Source organism: Mytilus galloprovincialis, chromosome 4 (genome assembly GCF_965363235.1).
Source record: "Mytilus galloprovincialis chromosome 4, xbMytGall1.hap1.1, whole genome shotgun sequence".
NCBI classification, from domain to species: domain Eukaryota; kingdom Metazoa; phylum Mollusca; class Bivalvia; order Mytilida; family Mytilidae; genus Mytilus; species Mytilus galloprovincialis.
Window position 1 is genome coordinate 71,922,463 of NC_134841.1, and position 21,873 is coordinate 71,944,335.

Below are 21,873 nucleotides of genomic sequence, written 5' to 3' on the forward strand. Positions count from 1 at the left end.
CTGAACTTGTATGTACACTATACATTTAAAATTATAAAATGGATAAAAGTAATCTTATCAGTTGTTTATATTCTCTTAGCAACGGAAAGTGAAAGGAACTACTAATCTGTACTAGTAATTGGTTAAATTTATGGACTAGTATGGTTTCTTAATAAGTTTAAATATATGTAATTAAAAGATAAAATGGTAAGGGATACGAATAAAACAAGAAACTTGTAAAAATTAGTTTTAAGTAAAACAGTAGAGTTTGTCAATAGAATTTGGGTCTATAAGATTATTTACAGGGGTAATTAATACATATGCTCTAGTTATGGTTTAACTATGAATTACTTAGTATTAATTAAGTATATAGACAAAGTAGTATAATACTTGTTATATGTTACATTCCCACGACTGACAGCCACTTGTAGTTTAAGCTCAGAACTCAACTGATTGTTCATTTGTTTTCCAAAAGTTGGGTTCTTTTAGCATGCAATTTGACACAAATTCCAAAACTTCACCTAAGTACATCCTTAATATTCTAATACGATTAACAATCAAGTCATCTATGAAGTGCTCCTTACATTAAGGAGGAACATACAGATATTTTAAATTACAACATTTTTTTCCCCCGTTTCATTCCCCTGGATGGATAGGACCCCTAAATAGTCTAGCAAATTTAAACATTGTTAAAAATGCAGAACATTTACTTCACACTGTTTTATGTTAAGGTATTATATACAATCGACACATATATGCATATTTCGGTAGTAACACATGCGTTTGTGAAAAGGCCCACCCTTTCTTATTTTCGATGGTGCTCATTTCTTTTTAACAGCTTATTTATAATATTCATGTTGTTTGAGGATACATATTATACAAGACTACGATTACAGTTACAGTTATTGTAGTCTCAGATATTATATATTAGATATGCATGTAACTTTTTCCAGGGTTTCTATTTCATTGATGAAATATTTGTTTTCATGTTTTGTATTGAAAAAAATCCTATGCGAATCAAGTATGTAAAAAAAGAGTTCCATGGAGGAAAGGGTTTACTTCTGCCCTAGTGCATGTAGTGAAATAATCTTTAAATAACTTTGTCACTGTTAATGTTGAAAGATGACATCAAAATTTGTTTTCATTTTCTGAATTTAGGGTATAATAAATGTGTTTATCGGTAATTTGTACATTTTTCCTTTGATGTGTACTCGCTGATAATGCCAGTATCACATACCTGCCAACTTTCACGATTAAGGCGTGTATTACACGATTTTGACCCTTTATCACGATTGCACGATCGTGATCGTGAAATACCCTCTAAAACACGATTTTGTGAAAATCTACACGAAAAATATGATGGTTCCCGATTTTGAACTGTGTCCAAGGAAGACATTTGTATTCAGCCAATCAAATTCTATGTTTCTCATGATCAAATTAATCAGCCAATCAAAAACGTTTTCTCTCAAGATAATTCTAACATCCTAGATTTTGAACTTGTGTTGATTTCCTCTGTTTTTTAAAATCGTGAACATGGCAAATGGTTTTTCACCTGCAAGGAGGATCTTACACAGAATAAGAATAAAAGCATGGCTGATTGACAAACTTCAATGATGCAGTACTAACATAAAGATAATAAATAGTAGTTTATTCACTAATTTATTGATATTACACTTGCTATAATAAATGATATGTATTTAATTAAAATACCAAATCATTTACTGTACTATTCTTTATTTTTCACATGGACAAAACAAAAAAAAACCCACATGAGGAATCCCTTAAATGAGGGACTCCCCTTAGTCAACATGGTCAAGGGGTCATTTTACTTCTGTGAAAAATAAAAAGGAAAAATGTAGATTTTTATTTAACTTAAAAATTGGGAATTCTGACATTATACATTGTATATAGAACTACCTTTCTAAATGCAGGGTCCAATTATTTTGAAAAATAAAGAAGATATCCATATATTAGGCCAAGAACATACCAAAATTCTTGGACATGTGTTGACCATATTATACCAGATAGATCATATGATGTATAATTCTTTGGGAAAAGTTTCTTCAAATAATATGAATATAAGAATATGTGCTAATTTTTACTTAAAAAGTGGTTTTTAATGTCCTTACATTGAGGGGATACCCCTAGGTGTTGTTCTCAACCTGATAAAGGTCTATCTTTGTGCATAATTTTAAATTGGAAAAGTCAACGATTATTTAATATCCTTACACATGAAATTAATTCCTGGTCTTGCAGCTACATTTTCATCTTTTCTACTGATATATAATAACTAGAATCATGCAAATAAACTTTAGAAAAAGGCATGTAAGCTCATCTTACAAATATGACACTTTTTCTAGTCCACAAAACAGCACACGCAAAATAGTCGTCGCAAAGAATTGTAACCTTTGAAATTGTTGTCGCGCACTAAAACCCCCATGGGCACTTTCAAAACTTGGCAGGTATGGTATCAGTGGACTGGCCGTGATATAAACATTATTGGGTTAGTACGCAAATGACATGCGCAAATGCAAGGCGTAAGGATCTACTTTCCCCTTTCATTCACAAAATTGCGCGTGATTTTTATCGCAAAAACTTTCTCAAAGTTAGTTTAGCCTTTTTTGTTGTGAAAATGTGAACAGAAAATGCATAAAAAAGCCGAAAGACTTAAAAAAAAAATGCGTTATCTATAATTGATATCTATATGAACTTTTTATTGAAATACAACTAACACATCGTTCATGGTGTTCCAATCCAAGTTTTTATTCATACAATACCAATACATAGCCTGGTGCCGTTCCAAGTATTTTTCTTTTTCTGTTTCTTGAGAAGTATTTGTTTTACCTGTTCAGTCACTATAAAGTGTTACAATTCAACACATAAATAGTAACCAAAAAGGTACCGCTATCGCATGAGAGAAGCTAAAAAAAACTGAAATTTACGCATTTTCAACATTTTTGTGGGACCATCATATACAATTTTAAAAGATGTGGTTTCATTGTCAATTTAAAGACAGATATTCATAGAACAAAGAACTAAAAAAGTGAACTTATTCATATTCGGATCTAAGATCTATTTTAAAAAGGGGGTAACCGGGGCATCATCTATTAAAATGTTTGAAATAATTATGAAGTAGACAAGAAATGAGCTTGTTCAGATAATTAACAAATTAAAGTCAGCTTTAAGTAAAATATATTTATAACTTGACGTCGTTGAACTTTTAAAAACGATGATCGATGAAAAATCTGCTGATTCATATCGTATCATTCTAATGTCCTGACTTACTATGCTCGAGGGGGGATAGGACCTTTATCGGGACTCCGTGATCGGGTGTCTTTAAGCTCGTGATTTCGGGATATTGGGATTTACTTTATTTAAATCACAGGAGTTTAAATCCTATCAATACACCTTATCACTATTTGTCCGCCATTACTGGATATCACACAGGTTCCCGTAAGATTTTGACGTCATAAAACAAAATGTCTGACGCCACAATGGAAAAGTGATTGTTGTTGACGTCAAAAGTTCAAGCGGCTGGGTCATCCGGGATTAGCGATAAGGTGTATAAGGGGTTAAAAATATACCAAAGTCGACTATCACCATTAAATCACAGGAGTTTGAGAGATGCTCTACTGTGATAGTCGACTTTGGTATATTTTTAACCCCGGCTTATTGATAGGATTTCAAACTCCTGTGATTTAAATTCGGGACCTCGTGATTTCGTGTTTTTAAACCCGGGAATTCGGGATCAGGACCCTCCTATCCCCCTCTATGTTGATGCTTTGTGAAAAATAAAGAAATCTGACTTACCGGTATGCTACCATTAGATTTGCCATTGTTAGAGTCATGTCCAAAGCAGAATATTAATAAAACACATGCAATAATTCCTTTTCAATACTTTGTGCAAGAGAACGCCATGTTTACTGTGACAAAATTTCAAATGACGTAATGCAACCTGTGACGTCAAGTGTGATTCGCCGTGATTCGACGCGAAAAATAAGTTCGTTTGTTATTTTCTCTATTATTGTAGTAATTTTAATTTTTTTTTAAATTACTGATAAACAAAATAAAGGACTTAAAGTCCTTTATTCTATATATTCAGGGTTACAACTATATACATGTGGTCCAAGGACACAGTAATCGTGCTTTGGTTTTCGTTGTCTAGGAATATAGTCCCTAGTGCAGTGTAAACAGTGTATAACTTGCATGTTTTATTTGATACACTTTCCCAATTTATTTCTTGATATTAAATGCATGAAATATTAAGTAGGGGGATGTAATTACATGTCAAAAAAATTTGGGTGCTGAATCTTTATGTTAAGTAGTGATTTGGTCCAGTTCAAAAAGGTCAAATTTTATCACGTCTGAAGCTGTCAAACTGAATTTTACACCCCCTTAACACAGAACTGTCAATATTTTGAGTTAGAGCTGGTAGAAGTTTCTATAATTTTGATATTATTTGTCTCACTGGTAGTTCACTACACTGTAAAAAATCTTTTTGAGAAAGAGCAGGATCAATTTTTTAATTTGAATTTATTGTCTAAAAGAAATGCACTACGAAATAACTGTGTTCTCTGGCCATGTGTACACAATTACAATTTATTTCAATATGAATTAAATAAAGAATTACATTTGTATATAAATCACAATCCTATAGTTTTGATTTTAAATTAAAATAATGAAAATCTTTTCATTTTAAGGTATTTACTAGGTTCTGAAAATGTCTGATGCACCAAACACGGTCATAATTATATATATATATATATATTATATCGTGTAGACCAATCAGGCTATAAACAATGGAAGTGCAATCTAAAAATAACTTTAAAGACAGTTTTCAATGTTTTTAAAAAACACTGCTTAATAAAATTTTCTATAGTATTTTTATTGTTTTTACTACATTTGAAAATAAATCCTCCCAAGAATGAAATAAAAAGTAAAAAGAAGTAAACAGAAATATTCACCTATATGTTTCTGTATTTTACCTTCAAAGTTTAGACTGTACTTCCAAGTATTAAAGCAAAAAGTAAAATTTCATTTGAAAGTGTCATTGGGAGATAATTTTTATAGTTCTATCAAGCTGATCAAGCCCTATCAAGCTGTATAAGCTTACACAGTAGAACATACATGTAGTTATCATCATATAGTGAAATAAGATCTGTTAACAGTTCTGATCATCTTTATACCACAAAATTTAATCTTAATACTAAACAGAGTAAGAACTACCAGTTTATAACACGTATAAGCCTTGTATTTTCAATGAGATTTTACACCCACTAAGAAGATGCCACTGCTGGAGGGTATCACCACCCCATTAATCTGCAGTTTGTGCTGACTTGAAGTTTCATTAAAGTGTTATTTTTCTGATATTACTGTTTATAATATGTTTTGATACATTCAAAGTGCTATGTGGTATGTCTACCCTTGGCACATGTAGATATGGATTGCTTAAGCGGTATTTGGCACAACTTCTCGGAATGTTTTTGTAAGCTCAAAATGTTTAATTTCATGCTGTTTTATTTGACTTTGCAATAGTTTAAACTTGAGAGTCAATGTCATTTAGTTTCTGGTGGTCATTTGTCTCATTGGAAATAATGCCACATGTTCATATCTTTTAATTTTTTCCTGTATACTCTTGAAAAGTCGGCATGGATAGACCTAAATAAACAAAATCTAATTACGTTATGTTTTAGAAAAAAATATAGCTTTCCTGTATTTCAAAGATATATGGTTTAAAAATTTTGTTTTCTAGGCAATTTATATTGAGTTAGTGGCTTTTGAGCTCTAATTTCAGATAAAAACATGTTTTCCAAATTTTTCTTGAAAGCACATTTTTTTTATTTTAAACAGTTTTTCAGTTGTTCCTTAACTTGATGAAAACTCTTAGGTAAAATATAGTTTTAATACAAATAAAATTATTGACATTTTCACATCAAAGCAGCCAAGCTTTAAAAATGGTTTCTGAATCTTGTTTGCCAATATTCATTTTTTAGAGTATTTGTATAAGTATATACCTATACAGTATTTTGAAGAAGAAAAAAAGGACCCAAAAATCTTTTAGCAACAGAAAGTATTCAGAGATTTTAAGAGCCTTGACCTTAAATATAAAAAGTGTAGTCACAGGAGACTGATGCAGTAAATATTTCCAACAATACATAATGTATCTAAGTTAGATGAAAAAGATGGATTAGGCTTTCTCGCAGACAATCTAACAATTAAATTAATTCATCTTTTTACTTGCAGCTAAAATCAGCAGAAGATGTTTTCCAAAACAATCTTTCTGCAGAAGAAAAAGAGGAAGCCATCAATTTGTTAGTATCTTTCCAAACAAGATGTCTACATTCTGCAAGTACTTCCTTTAGTACAACAGAAGTGCCATCTACCCAGTCAGGCCAGTTATTTCCATCAGATGATGCAAAGAGTACTTTGGATAGGATATCTACCATTTATAGAGCCATTCAAGAGGACATAACTCATGAAGCCACCTTAGTTAGCGAGGAAATGTGTAAATTTGATAGAAGTGGTATGAATAGTCCATCTACTAATAGGCTTGTTGCAGAGGCAATTAATTTGAAAACCTGCAACAAAATTATAGATCAGGCTGTTCAAGACACTACAGAAGATATTACTGCCAAGCCAATAACTACAGCCAGTTATCATACAAGTAGTCATGGCAGTAATGATAGTAATGTTGTAATCGAGGAAAGCTTTTTCGACCATTTTGAGGTGTATGATAATCATGATATTAGTGAAGATGTTATTGCTGAGGAAATGTCCCAGACACCATCAAAAACATGGCCGGAAAGGCCATCTGCTTCACAGGAGGAAATGATCATTAATGTTTTTCCAAGTTTGTCTAATAACAACGAAAAAGATAGTTTGTCAAATGTAAAAAAAAAGATGTTGAAAAAGTTCAAGATTAAGAGTGACAAAACTGTGGCATATAATTTTAGATGCAGTGAGTGTAACATTGGATTTTATTTTGGAAAGCATTATGACAAACACATGATGGAAACACATCAGAATTGGGATTGTGCGATCTGTGATAGAAAATGTCAGTCATTTATAGAGCTTTCTGATCACTACCAAATAGTACATAGTATGAATGTTTCCATAAACAATATTAATGCTGTCATCAAAAAATATGCATGTAACAAGTGTGATAAAACCTTTGACAAACCCAGTAGTTTGTATACACACCAGAAGCGGGAAGGTATGTATTTCTTTTATTCTCAATCTGGCAGCTAGGATCTGCTTACCCTTCTAGAGCACCTCAGATCATACCCAGTTTTGGTTGGGTTCGTGTTGCTTAGTCTTTAGTTTTCTATGTTGTGTCTTCTGTACTATTATTTGTCTTTTTGTCTTTTTATTTTAGCCATGGCATTATCAGTTTTTTTTTCAATCTATGAGTTTGACTGTCCCTCTGGTATCTTTTGTCCCTCTTTTATGTTATATGCAACATTTCCATTATCCTTTCTGGCCTGGCAAATATATAGTCAAACGCATATTCTTTATTAATTCATTTCAACAATGTTCCATTAATACATTGTACACCAATTTATTTTAATGTTAATACTTGCATTTTATATACATTGTTTTTGTATAAAGCAAAAGACAACAAATATATTCTGAATGCAGATTTTTGCCATACCTTAATCATGTTAATTATGGTGTTAAATTTTGAAAAAAAAATATTTTTGATTGATAGTATTGAAAAAAATGGTCGTGCTTAGTGCAGGAAAAATTTCCTATCTCCCCCTTGAATTTAAATGATTGCTCTCTAAAAGCATCAGTTACAAGAGATGTAAAATGTTTAAAACTGCACTTGCAAATGTGTTGCATTTGAAATACATGTATGTATCATTGAATTATCTATCTTTTTGCAGGACCTTTTCAGTGTGAACCTTGTCAGCGTGTTTTCAAAACAAGATCCAGATTATTGAAGCATGAACAATCGTTCGCCCATTGCAAGAAAAGTGGACAGAAATTTACATTGGAAAGAAATTTCTTGTGTACTGAATGTGGAAAATCATTTTATTCGTGAGTAATTAAGATAACATATTACATGTATTATGGAAGATTTTCTATTGTCATTTTTTCTCCTGCGATGAAAGTTGTGATAAATTAATGATATTTGGTATGCAGTTGCATTGCAATCAGTACATATTAGTTTGACAACTTTTTTTAGGGCCTGCCCTCAGGTTAAGGTCCAGTGAATTCCAATCAATTAACAATTTTCCATTTTAAAGTTTTCTGATTAAGCTACTTTATAGGAACTACCTACAATATACAATATTTTCTAAAATTGTTACATTGCTGTCTGTATATCTTAGTTTTTCAACAATTTAGAGGCCCCATCCACTAGATGGTCCAGTGACTAGAAATTTATTAGCTGTGTTGCTGTCCAATAGATTGTATTTTTCTGAATTTTATGCAGACAGGCAAGACATTTCTCTGTGTCCACAGTCTATCATGTTTATTAATCAGAAGTTTACATTACAGCTAATTTCCTAATGCATGTAAAGTAAAACTTTGGTTGGCTTGCTTGCTTTGTTTGTATAATTGTTTATTCAAGCTTGGTAAATAAGATTGACATCTTTAAACAATATATATATGTATGGGCACAGTTTAACCTGTATATATAATATTTGAATTTAATTGGGTGTTATCCTAATGATTGTACAATATAAAAACAAAGCAAGCAAGCTAACTAAAGTCTTGCTCTACATGCTTTTGGAAATTAGCTGTAATTAATGTGATCATTGTGCTTACATATATATATGTACCAGGTAGATAAAATATCTGATTCATGATTTCTCTTGAATGCAATCAAACAGTACTAATTGTTCATATATTTTGGAATATAATTCATACAAGATACAGTCAGGGGCCGATCCAGCCATTTTAAAAAGAGGGGTTCCAACTACATGTCCCCATTCAAATGCATTGATCGGCCAAAAAAGTGGGGAGGTTCCAACCCCTGGATCTGCAGCTGACATTCATGACAGTTAAGTCTGAATCATATCTTTCATTGTGAACATGGTGAAATTGACAGTGAAATGTAAAATAATAAAAATTCTAAATTCAGAGTCAGAGGAAAATTCTAAAAAGGTCCCTTTTAAGTAAATGGCCAAATCAAAGTTCAAATGCATGAAACAAATGGATAACAACTGTCATATTCCTGACTTTGTACAGGCATTTTCTTATGTAGATAATGGTGGATTTAACCTGGTTTTATAGCTAGCTAAAGTTCTCTGTAAAACAAACTAATATGTCAACAAAGAAAAACAAACAGGCATATTGACAAAGCACATTAACATAAATGAAAGACAAGAATACAAAAAAATTCCACAGTACAAATAACACAGTGACATACTGAAAAGTACAAATAACACAGTGACAGACTGAAAAGTACAAATAACACAGTGACAGAATGAAAAGTACAAATAACACAGTGACAGACTGAAAAGTACAAATAACACAGTGACAGAATGAAAAGTACAAATAACACAGTGACAGAATGAAAAGTACAAATAACACAGTGACAGAATGAAAAGTACTAAGCCACATCAAATGGAGACTACCAAAAATAGACTAAACAGTCAAAGTAATAATTTAAAAAAGAGAAATGAAAAAAAAAATGTAACACTTTATTAAGATGATTAACAAGGTCAGTACATTGAATCTATACTTCAAGACCATCATGTATTATATGTAAAGTTGATATGAAATATTTATCAACAAAGTGTTGGTATCTCCCAATGAAATTTTTTAAGAAAAGTTATGACACGCTTTTTGATATACCCCTGGTTCAGTAAAAGGTTGTTGAGACTAAATATTATGACAAAAGAGATGATTTAATTTTTCTCTTTGCAAACTTTCCATTTTTATGAAGCAACATTCCACCAGCACTGGCATTTACAGAACATTGCTGTATAAAAAGTGTATTTATTTATTTAAGATATCTAGATGAGACATCACAAGTGATTATATTTTCTTATCATGATTTCCTTGATGTTCATTTTTCTCTTATACATTTGTTAATACATGTGAATATAGGACACTAAACAGAATTATTCAATCCATGTTTTTTGTTGTTGTGTAGTAGCTGAAAACTTATTTGTATATGTATTAATGAACACATTAATTTCTCTTTTATTTTCAGAATGAAATATTTAAAGTTACATATGATTTGTCACAACACAGAAAAGCTTTTTTCCTGTAAACACTGTAGTTATAAGAGCCCATACTCAGGAGCAGTCAAGTCTCATACGAGAAGACACTTTGAATCAGAAAGAACATATTTGTGTGAATTATGTGGTGCATGTTTTCATGCAAATAGAAATCTAACAATACACATGGCATTTAAGCATAGTGATGCAAGAAATTTTAGCTGCAGTTCGTGTTCATGTAAATTCAAGTCAAGACAGGAACAGCTTCGTCATACCAGACTTCATCATTCAGAGATCAAAATGCAAACATGTTTTTGTGGGAAGGAGTACAGACACAAGACAAGTCTACGTAAGCACACGAAGTCTGTTCATGGTAGTGATGCAAATTTACCACCAATTGTCAGAGTTGAGACACTGGACCAGCCTACCAAATCAATATATAAAGACGACCAATCAAAGCCAAAACCAGTTAAGGTAAAGAAAAAGAAAACGGAACGTAAACCCTTGTCTGGCTTTAAAAAAATTATTATAGCAAGATCTCGTGATAAAGGAGCCATGAAGTCAAACTTAAAATCGGTCATATCCACTTCAAAAAAAACAAACCAGGAGTCAACAAATAAACCAGTAAATAGTAAGAATATTGCTGAAGACAAAGAAGTGTCCTTAATGTATGAGAATGATAGTCTAGATATTAACAAAATTACCAAGGAAAGATATAAAAAGATACTTCATAAAGAAAATGTTAAAAAGAAAGACATGAAGATAACTGAAGCCTCAAGTACTGGTATTGATTGTCAATCGAAACTTATGGGAAATAGTCAAATTCCATCAAAACAAGACAAAAAGTCATTAGTCAATCAAGCACTGGTAGAGCAGAAAGCAAACAGTTACATACAAATTGATCATAGTTACTGTGCCGAGAAACAACCAGTTATTAATCAGCTTAATGGAAGACCTCACCCGACTAACTTTTTTGTAAATAATACACAACAGGCCTTTTATATTAACCCAAAACAGAACAATTATATCAATTTACAACAGAACACTTATGTAAATTTACAACCAGCCGGTTATATTCAGCCTCAACCACTGTATATTCCATTGTTTACATTTATGGCAATGGGGCAGTAGGCCCTCTTCCCCTTAATCAAGGGGTCATTTTACCACAATAAATGGATGGACTAAATTTTATATGGACATTTGTCACAGGTTTCAATGTCCTTAAAAAAAATTGTAATCTAGACTTTTAGTAATATTGGATAGGATTATTTAGTTTCATTATACATGTAATACATGTATTTATGATGAAATGATTATCTTCAAGTTTCCTGTACTGTTAACGATGAAATTATCTGTTGACCTAACAGGTATGAATGTTAATTATATATATAGGGTGGACCAGCCTTCTTGAACAATTGCTAAAAATGGTATAAATGTATCAGTTGGCCAAATTTTGTTTTTGTTTGTTATATTATATAATTTTAGATATATATATTATAAGATAAATTTGTTGTTGAATTCTCATTTGTTAGTTATGACTGTATTCTAAATAAGTAACTTTGTTTTTGTTAAAAAAAAAAATCTAAACTTGACCTGACCAGTAATTGTAAATTGTATCATGACTCATTGTGTTGATTAAAAGATTCTTAACCATTGCTCTCTTATATCAATGTATATTGTTCAGTTTACAATAGTTTGATGCATCCCAGATACCAACTGAATACTTTTATTTTCAACACCTGATGATTTTTACCAAACACTGGATAACAGGAAACACAACATGGATGTGATGACAATTTGATTTTCCATATTAAGTTTGATATCAATTCCATTTATTCCTAGATATCAAAGCCAATTGTTGCTAAATATCAAGGAAAACCTAGCTAAGATTCAAAGTCATATGTTGTAAGATGTCAATACCATTTATTCCTGTATATCAAGTCCATAAATGGATGTAACTAGATGTTATTGTGAAGGCCATATGGTGCTATGTATCTAAGCAAAAAAAAAAACATGTTTGCTAGATACCAATGTCATAATTTGAATCTTATAAATGTAATCCTTATGTTTCTTTAGATAATTACCATGTGTTGCTAGATATCAACAGATATAAAAAGAAGTGGTATGAGTGCCAATAAAACAACTCTCCATCTAAGTCACAATTTGTAAAAGTAAACCATTATATGTCAATATAAAAAAAAGATGGGGTATGATTGCCAATGAGACAACTTTCTACAAGACACATAAATTAACAGCTATAGGTCAACATACAACCTTCAACAATGAGCAAATCCCATAACGCATAGTCCTTAAAAAGGCCCAAAAATTACAGATGTAAAACAATTCAAACGAGAAAACTAACAGCCTAATTAATGTAAAAAAAAATGTAAAACATATATGTAACACAGCAACAAACGACAATCACTGAGTTACAGGCTCCTGACTTGGGACAGACACATGCATACAGAATGTGGCTGAGTTAAACATGTAAGTGGGATCCCAACCCTCCCCTTACCTAGAACAGTAGTGTAACAGTAAAACATGAAGAACAAACTGTATAATTAGTTGAAAAAGGCTTTACTCATCAGATACAAATAGAAATACATAAAGTAAATACACAGAGTGGACGTGGGAGGATACTTGTACATCCCAACAACAAAAAGACGCTAAGTAAAGATCTGAGAGTACCTGCAGTAACTACAGTTTATATAGCTAGATATCACACGCACATGTTGCTAGATACAAAATCCATATGTTGCTAGACCTGACCAACAAACTCATCTTAGATACCAGGATTGAAATTTCGTTTATACTCCAGACGCGCGTTTCGTCTACAAAGACTCATCAGTGATGCTTGAATAAAAAAATGTTAAAAAGGCCAAATAAAGTACGAAGTTGAAGAGCATTAAGGACCAAAAGTTCGTTAAAGTTTTGCCAAATACAGCTAAGGTAATCTATTCCTGAGGTAGAAAAGCGTTATTATTTCAAAAATACAAAATTTTGTTACCAGTTCAATTTGTTGCTAAATATCAAGTTCGTTATGTTACTAGATATTGAGGCAACAACTTCCAATAGTAGTAAGTTCCTATGTAGATAGACATTAAGACTATGTGCTGACAACTAATCAAAATGATGAAAGATTTAAATATAAAGATGGGAAGAACTGATATGATTTTGGATGAGACAACTATCCACAAAATCCTAAATATCATGCATATAGGAAACTATAGGTCAAAATTAGGTCTTCAACAATGAGCAAACGTAATTCCACATAAATAGCTACGTCCATATGTTTCTGGATATCAAGTTCATATGTTGCTAACTTCTCTGAAATTTTGGTAATTGAACATTTTTGTATAGTAGCCCAATATCTGGATATCCTGAAAGAATTTTAAGTCATATCCTAGAATATTTCAAGATCTACACATTTCAATTGATAGAAATATTTTAAAACAGATTTTAGGATATCCTGAAAGCGAATAAAATAAATCCTTAAATCGATGTGTACTAATCGAATTTCCTGAAATCAAATTAAAGAATTCAGGATATCCAGAAATCGAGGTACTGTGCAAAAATGTTTCATAGGAGTGTTTGCACTTAAATGAGTGTATAAAGAAGACTTATCATCTATATCATCACCTTTACAGTTAGGAGTGATAAAAATCAACGTTCCCAATTTTCTTATGTAGAATAAGTTACTAACAAGAATTTTCTATATTACATGGATGCCCCACTCACACTGTCCATTTTCTATGTTCATTGGACCATTAAAATTAGAAAGATCATATCATCGGGAACATGTGTACTAAGTTTCAAGCTTCAACTTCATCAAAAAGACTGTAGGACAGAAAGTCACAGGACAAAAAGTCACAGACAAAAAGTCACAGGACAAAAAGTCACAATTCATTTTTTCTGATTATTTTCTTTGAATAAAAAACGCTTATTTCTACAAAAATATTTTTGTATTTTTCTTAAACTATTGTATATAAACCATCTTTTTAAACAAAATATATCAAAAAAATATCAAAGATTATCAAATAATTGTTAACAAAACGAAATGTGTCAAAGTGACTTGGCACTTAAATGGCTTCATGGTGCCAAGAAAAACATCTTTTGCATGATTAAAATTAAATAAATCTTCATTTTTCAAGTATAATGACACATTTCCTAAACTTTAATATGAATATATGTAACTATTTAAAAGTAAATATTTCAAGATATATTCTTATATATTAAAACAATTGTCAATAAATTATTTGTGACTTTTTGTCCTGTGACTTTTTGTCCTACCAAATTTGTGACTTTTTGTCCTGTGACTTTCTGTCCGTTTACCGTCAAAAACTATCTTGACCAAAAACTTAAATTTCAGGCGCGTAGCTGCCTTTACGCAAAAAATCATTTGCTTGCACATGTTTTTCACAAAAAAAAAATCAAAAAAAAATCCTGAAATTGAATTTCGGATAGTCTTTAGTCTTTCCGGATTATCGTGTCTGGCGGTGTCTGTACTTGCAACTACAATCACGACACAAAGTTTAACCCCGGTAGAAATAAAAATAAAAATGAAGAAGCTAGATTTTTATTTTAGCAAGAAGGCAGCGGATAACGAAAGCCAAAACGTTTTATCTAATTCGCCCAGCAAAGATGTAAATGAGCCATGTACATCGTTTTCACAAGACGTTACTGCAAAGAAAATAACATTGTTTGACCCCCCCCTTATCCTGATATATGTCTAGCCTAACAAATGATGAGTTGTCAAAACATGAAACAAAAGTCAACCTACTGCAGCAAAAATGGGAGCCAAACTCGTATGGAAACTACTCTTTCACATCTAGGTAATTAGAATATGAAAAAAACAATATTACTTTTATATGTTATGATATAAATACCCCACCCCTTCCTGGCTTTCTGTAGTAACTTAGTAGGCTTCGGATATACATGTATATACAAAGAATTTACATTTTGCACATGAACACGAGGGTCTTCATTTTCACAGGACGATTTGAAAAAAGAAAATATGATGCACCCGTGCAGAATAATCATATATAATTGACACCGAGAGAGTTCTGAGATCATTTGCCTTGGCAAAAAATAGATATATGGACTTTGGATATTAACTAGTCTATACTTTAGTTTAAGTCTTACATGCAGTATTAACATTTAATTATACAGGCTCAATAAAATCACCTTGAAAACATCTTAGATTTATTTCCCTTACTTATAAGTCAAGACTTAAAAGTAGCCGTTCGATTTCGTATTCCCATTGTCATTTCGTCCAAAAGACTATTGATTCACCTAGGGTATCTGTGTTACAAATGACCTTCTACCGTTGTCGTTGAAACCTCTCATTTGATTTTAAAATGACCCTCGTGAGAAACACCACGGGTGTCTTGCAAGAAGCAGGACCTGCTTACCTTCGGAGCACCGGAGGTCGCCACATTTTTTCGGGGTCCGTGTTTTTCATTTGTAGTTAGTTTTCAATGTTGAAAGTTTTTGCTTGTCATTTTGTGTCTTATCTGTTCCCGTGTTTCCAAATTACGAAACCCACTAGGATGTTACTATCGTTTCTTGAAATATGGTATAGTAAGAAACAGATAGGGTATTTATCATTTTCATCATAAAATGGTCCAAAAAAATTTTCGCCTCGCTCCGCTCGGCAATATATGCTTCCACTTTATTTCAACTCAGCTACGCCCCCTGACTTTAACCTGAATCGGGACAGACGAACGAACGGACGGACACACAGGACAAAAAAAATAATGCCCTTGAATAGGCACAAAAAGAGTTAGTGCTTAAGATGCAACCAAACGATAAAACTTCAATGATACAGGCCATATTTTGTTCAGAAAAAAAATACAAAACAAGACTCATTCACAAAAACAAAAGAAATATGAGAATCTCGGTCAAATTGGTGAATATAAATTTGACATCTAATGCCCCTTTTTAAAAGAGTTTCCTGTGAAATATCACTGTATTTCAGCTCCTGTAGTTGAAGATATAGGCCTACAGGCCAACCAACGGATGTTTCTTGAATCATACATACAAACAACGCTTTGCCATGTTGGTATTTGGTTAGTGTTTTTGTTGGCTATACGGTTTTTTATTATCGCTTAAATCAACTTCATTGTCTTACATTATTCATTTTGGGGCCTTTAATAGCTGACTATATATAATAGTCTCTTGTTATTTATGTATTATTGTCATTTTGTTTATTTTCTTTGGTTACATCTTCTGACATCAGACTCGGACTTCTCTTGAACTGAATTTTAATGTGCGTATTGTTATGCGTTTACTTTTCTACATTGGCTAGAGATATAAGGGGGGGGGGGGGTTGAGATCTCACAAACATGTTTAACCCCGCCGCATTTTTGCGCCTGTCCCAAGTCAGGAGCCTCTGGCCTTTGTTAGTCTTGTATTATTTGAATTTAAGTTTCTTGTATCGATTTGGAAATTAGTATGGCGTTCATTATCACTGAACTAGTATATATTTGTTTAGGGGCCAGCTGAAGGACACCTCCGGGTGCGGGATTTTCTCGCTACATTGAAGACCTGTTGGTGATCTTCTGCTGTTGTTTTTTTCTATGGTCGGGTTGTTGTCTCTTTGGCACATTCCCCATTTCCATTCTCAATTTCATTCAATTCCCGAAATGAATAATGTAAAACAAAAAAAAAATCTAACGACCTGATCAATGTAGAAAATAAATAAGAAAGAAACAAATATAGTATATAGAAACAAACGACAAACACTGCATTACCGTCTCGTGACTTGAAACAGACACATACAGATAGTGGCGGGATTTTACTTTTTTAAGGGCACGCCAACACTCCCCTAACCTCGGACTGGAACCGTGTGTATCAGTGCAACAAGCTTTATACCAAATCAACCGTTATCTCCATCATCTTCATTTTCATCAACCGTCACATGACATGTTTTAATATTTCTACACATTTCACTCATGGCCACAGGTCTGCACATGAAAGGTTCTGCTCAAAGCAAACACGTTATTTTGAGTTTTTCTTTACAAGTACAGACAAGGTATTGTAGGAAGTCCGAAGACATTTGTTCCTAAAAAAATACCAGCTCCAAACCATCCCTAATATGAGAAAGGCGTTAACTTAAATGCCAGCTTTATACCAAGACAATGTCCTATATACAATGTATATTGATTGGTTATTGGTTGCTTAACGTCCAGTGGCAAATATTTCATGCATGTTCCGGACAAATGTCCTAGGCTACATTAACAAATAGTTTTTGTCTGAAATAGAATAAAAAGCTCAGATGGAAAATGTTTAGGGAATGATAAATGTTTCAATGTTTCATTTAACTTCAAAAAGCAGGAGGGGGTATAGTATTTTTTTTCAATAAAACAAATATTCAATTCCCAAATTGATGAAAAAAATATCTGTTCAAGCAGAGGACGAAAAAAATCTGACTCGGAACAAAAAAAAACATTTGTATTCCTGATCATTTTCAGTTTATGGGTTCTACATCAATTTCATGTACTTATTCAGAGTCAGTTTTATGTCATTTCTTGCATACATTTTTTTTCTAGCTTACTTTTCAAGTTTTTATTATATGACAGCAAAATAAAATTGAGAATGGAAATGGGAAATACAAGGATGTCAAAAATTTGCTTACGAGTAATGCTTAATCATGTCATAGTTGTTTTCAACAGACATATAATGTCTCTGTTTTCAAGTAGACATATTTGGTTTCCAGCTAGACAATAACTTTAGTATAAGTGATCGATATATCGAATGGATCTCTATGAAATTGTGCTAGAAGGTTCAAAACTCAAAAGGAAGATTAGAATTGATTTAGGGGTTATGGTACAACATTTTTGGGGGTGTTTTATTACCAAAACTTTGGGTTTTTCTTCAAAAATTTACCATATTTACATTGATTATTACTCATCTAGTATATATATAGATTCAACTAATACTGATTTTGAAGGAGATGCACACAAAATAGGGTGGTTTAATTATTTTATCTGTGATTTGTGCATTTTTTCCTACCTGTGTACTCCTTGATAGTATCATGACAAAGAAAATATATTTGGTAAGTATATTCACAATTGACATGCGCCAGTGCTCGTCAAAAGGATTTTTTCCACTTTAATTCCAAAAATTGCACTTGATTTTTTTTTGGACAGAAACACATGAGTTATTTGGTAAATAAAACACTTGTCATTGATTAAAACTTTCAGTAATCAAAATTTAGTTTTAAGCCTTTTTGAATGTTTCACTGATTGTGTGAAAATTTTAACAGAAAATGTACAAAACACTTGATATAAAAATTGCGTTATCTGCAGAATTATAGATAACTTTCCTTACTATTCACAAGGACATATATATCTAACATATTGTCCATGCTATTCTGATCTGAGTTTTTATTCATACATATACATTTTTACTGGCATGGCTGGTGCTGTTCCAAGTTGTCTTCTTTTTCTGCTTCTTGAGAAGTATTTGTTTAACCTGTTCAGTCACTATAAAGTGTTACAATTCTTATTTAGACGCAACACATAAATAGTGACCAAAAAAGGTACTGCTTTCACATGAGAGAAGCTAGAAAGAAAAAATTCTACACATTTTCAATATTTTTGTAGGACTATTATATAAAATTAAGGAGATATGTAGTTAGAGACTGCTGCTGAATAGACATGTTTGGGTTCACCTGATACCTGTTTTCAAATTAGTCTATATTGAAGTTTGAAGGGTCCAAAATTAAAATATGCTTGATTTCAACTGACATAAAAAATTTGGTGTTTTTTATATGCTAAATATACATCTGTACCATGGTCGTATCAGGATGTGCATGGCGAAGCATTTTATTGCCTTTAGGTTTGTACTTTTTTTTGTTTTGGTCCTAAAAATAAATTTGTAGTTGTGAAGTTGCTAACATGAGAGTACCCAAATTGCACATATATTGTTAGTTTTTTCACCAATTTTTTTTTATGAACCATTCTGTGCTTATTTTGTAGGCTATCCTTGTTTACAATATATTTACACCAATTTAACTTTGAGTCCATGTATGTAGAGTCATAGAGAAATGGGTTTGAACTGACCTCTAAAGATCTTGAAAGGAATGATTGAAAAGTTATAGAAATTAACGTTAAGACAAAACAACAGTAGACTGTTTCGTATTTAATTACAATAAACAAATAAACACATAAAACATATTAGTGCCGAAATTTAAGTGAGGAAATTGCCTCATTTGTCTCAATGATAGTTACGGCCTTGCTGACTCCATCCTGCTTTTTTTTGGGGTTCACCGTACGCATATCCCTCCTATTCACGGTTCATTAAGCCGCTTTCGGTTAATTGGTTGATGTATTTGGCGGGAAATTATGTGGAGGCCGGAAGTCATGACCTAACACTGGAACTGCTAGAATTTAACACCTACCTACTTAATAACTTGATCGCTTTGTGTTTGGAAATTCATTATGTTATCAGTCAGGTCAGTCTTATTCTTTCTTTAATGACACAAAATGGCCCTGCCACTGTGTAATTTAATGTTAACCGATAATATAATGAATGTTTAGCTTGATTCGAATGACGAGAACGAGTAAATAAAGATATTCATATGATATACCTCGTGTTAATGGCTAGAATATGTCTTATTGTTACCAGTCCAGATATTCATCTTAAGTCATTACTCCTGCCAATGAAAGTTAAATGATCAAATATGCGAAAATTAAAGTTGACATATTTAAATGAGCTAAATTAATATGGGAATCGAGTAGACCGGTATACATGTAAATGATATTAAAAGTGTATTTAAATCGACAAGTGTAAATAATTATAACAAAGAAATAAAATCACTCCACTCTGTTAATTTGTAGAATAATTATTTTTATAATCAACTGAGCAATACAAATGGCAATTTGTACTACCTAAAGACTGCAGCAAATTTTATTTAATAAACAAACATTCTGTGAATATAACATGGTCAGTTACCATAGGTGGATCCAGGGGCGGCCGCCCCCCCCCCCCCTTTTCGGGGGAAAAAATTTGGTGGATTATATAGGGAATCACTGAAGCATGACTCGAGCGGGGTCCCCTTAGGTCAGTCAGCAGGCCCCCTCTTTTGAAAAGTTCTGGATCTGCCACTGGTTACTTGTTAAAAATTCATTGTTTTGATGTTATATGTATATGTAAATTTTTCAGAAAACAAAATACTTAATATATGTAATACCTGGATTTTAATGTGCATTTTTTTCCAATCTGTAGAAGATAACAAAGTAGACAAACACACGAGTTTCATTTGATATGGTCCACCCAATTACACAGTTTAAATTTATCAAACCTCTTTCCCAACTTAGATTGTTTGGCATCTTCTGCAGGTATGGAAAAAAATGAATAGCAAAGTCTTGAAAAGTGTATCATTTTCTGGAACGTCAAATGCATTTGAAATTTAATTATGTAGTTCATGCCATCTAAGTACACATGTACTTAATACATATAATATCATCTTTCCAATTTTAATGCCAACTCAAGAGTTTTCACCCCAATTTTTTCAGTCCACTGAAATAGACAATGACAGTGCTAGTGGGGCCTACTAATGACTAATTCTTGTTTTATATATTTTCATGTGTATGCATGGTTGTATATATATTTATATTTCATTTCAGAGTAAAGTTGCTTCAAAGAAATAAAAAATTGGTTGATCAATTTATTTTTAGTTCGCCAAGCTCATCTCATGCATTTGGCGTCCGTCATCGTTGTCCGTTAACTTTTACATAAATCTTCTCCTCTGAAACTACTGGGCCAAAAAAAACTAAACCTGGCCTAAATCATCCTTATTGTGTCTAGTTTAAAAAATGTATCTGATGACCCGCCTGCCATTAACCAGATGGCTGCCATGGCTCAAAATAGAACATAGGGGTAAAATGCAGTTTATGGCTTATGTCTCTGAAAAGCATGTAGAGTAAATCTGACAAAAGGTAGAAATGTTCATTAGGTGAAGATCTATCTGCCTATTCGGCAGTAAGGTTGATCTATATCATTTAGTATATTTTTATGTGTTTGGTAGTCTATTTGGTATGTAGTTGTATTAGTATTGGCACATCTCATTACCATGGAGATTATTTTGCTCCGCCCGCCTTCTCAGTTATGGTTTATTGACTTTGAAATTTTGCTTAGTTTATGTATAAGTTTGTTAAGTAAAGGCAACAGTAGTATACCGCTGTTCAAAACTCATAAATCCATGGACAAAAAACAAAATCGGGGTAACAAACTAAAACCGAGGGAAACGCATTAAATATAAGAGGAGAACAACGACATAACACTAAAATGTAACACACATAGACAAAATTCCACGAGAATAACAAATATAACATATATATATATAACATCAAAACCAAATACATGAATTTGGGATAGACAAGTACTGTGACACGTCTTATCGCAATGTGAATTTACACTCAAAAATAAGAGAAAACAAACGACACAACGTTATAATGTAATACACACAGAAACGAACTATAATATAACAATGGCCATATTCCTGACTTGGTACAGGGCATTTTTAAAGGAAAAAATGGTAGGTTGAACCTGGTTTTGTGGCATGCCAAACCTCGCACTTTTATGGCCATGTGAAATATAACATCAAAATGACAACACAGGACTACAATATAAATAAATTGGAGAACACAATTGACAAAGAATCACACGAACAACAGCCAACAAAAGGCAACATAGTCAAAATTTTAATACGCCAGAA

The 21,873-nt window shown here is 32.3% G+C and overlaps 1 protein-coding gene across 1 annotated transcript; it reads left to right on the top strand.

Moving 5' to 3' along the window:
• The first annotated feature begins 618 nt into the window (after positions 1–618).
• Positions 619–11,808, top strand: LOC143072872 (uncharacterized). Its single transcript, XM_076248004.1, has 4 exons — positions 619–710; positions 6,223–7,192; positions 7,866–8,019; positions 10,145–11,808. The coding sequence occupies exons 1-4, from the start codon at positions 675–677 to the stop codon at positions 11,280–11,282; spliced, it is 2,298 nt and encodes a 765-aa protein (XP_076104119.1). The 5' UTR covers positions 619–674; the 3' UTR covers positions 11,283–11,808.
• The last annotated feature ends 10,065 nt before the right edge of the window (positions 11,809–21,873 follow it).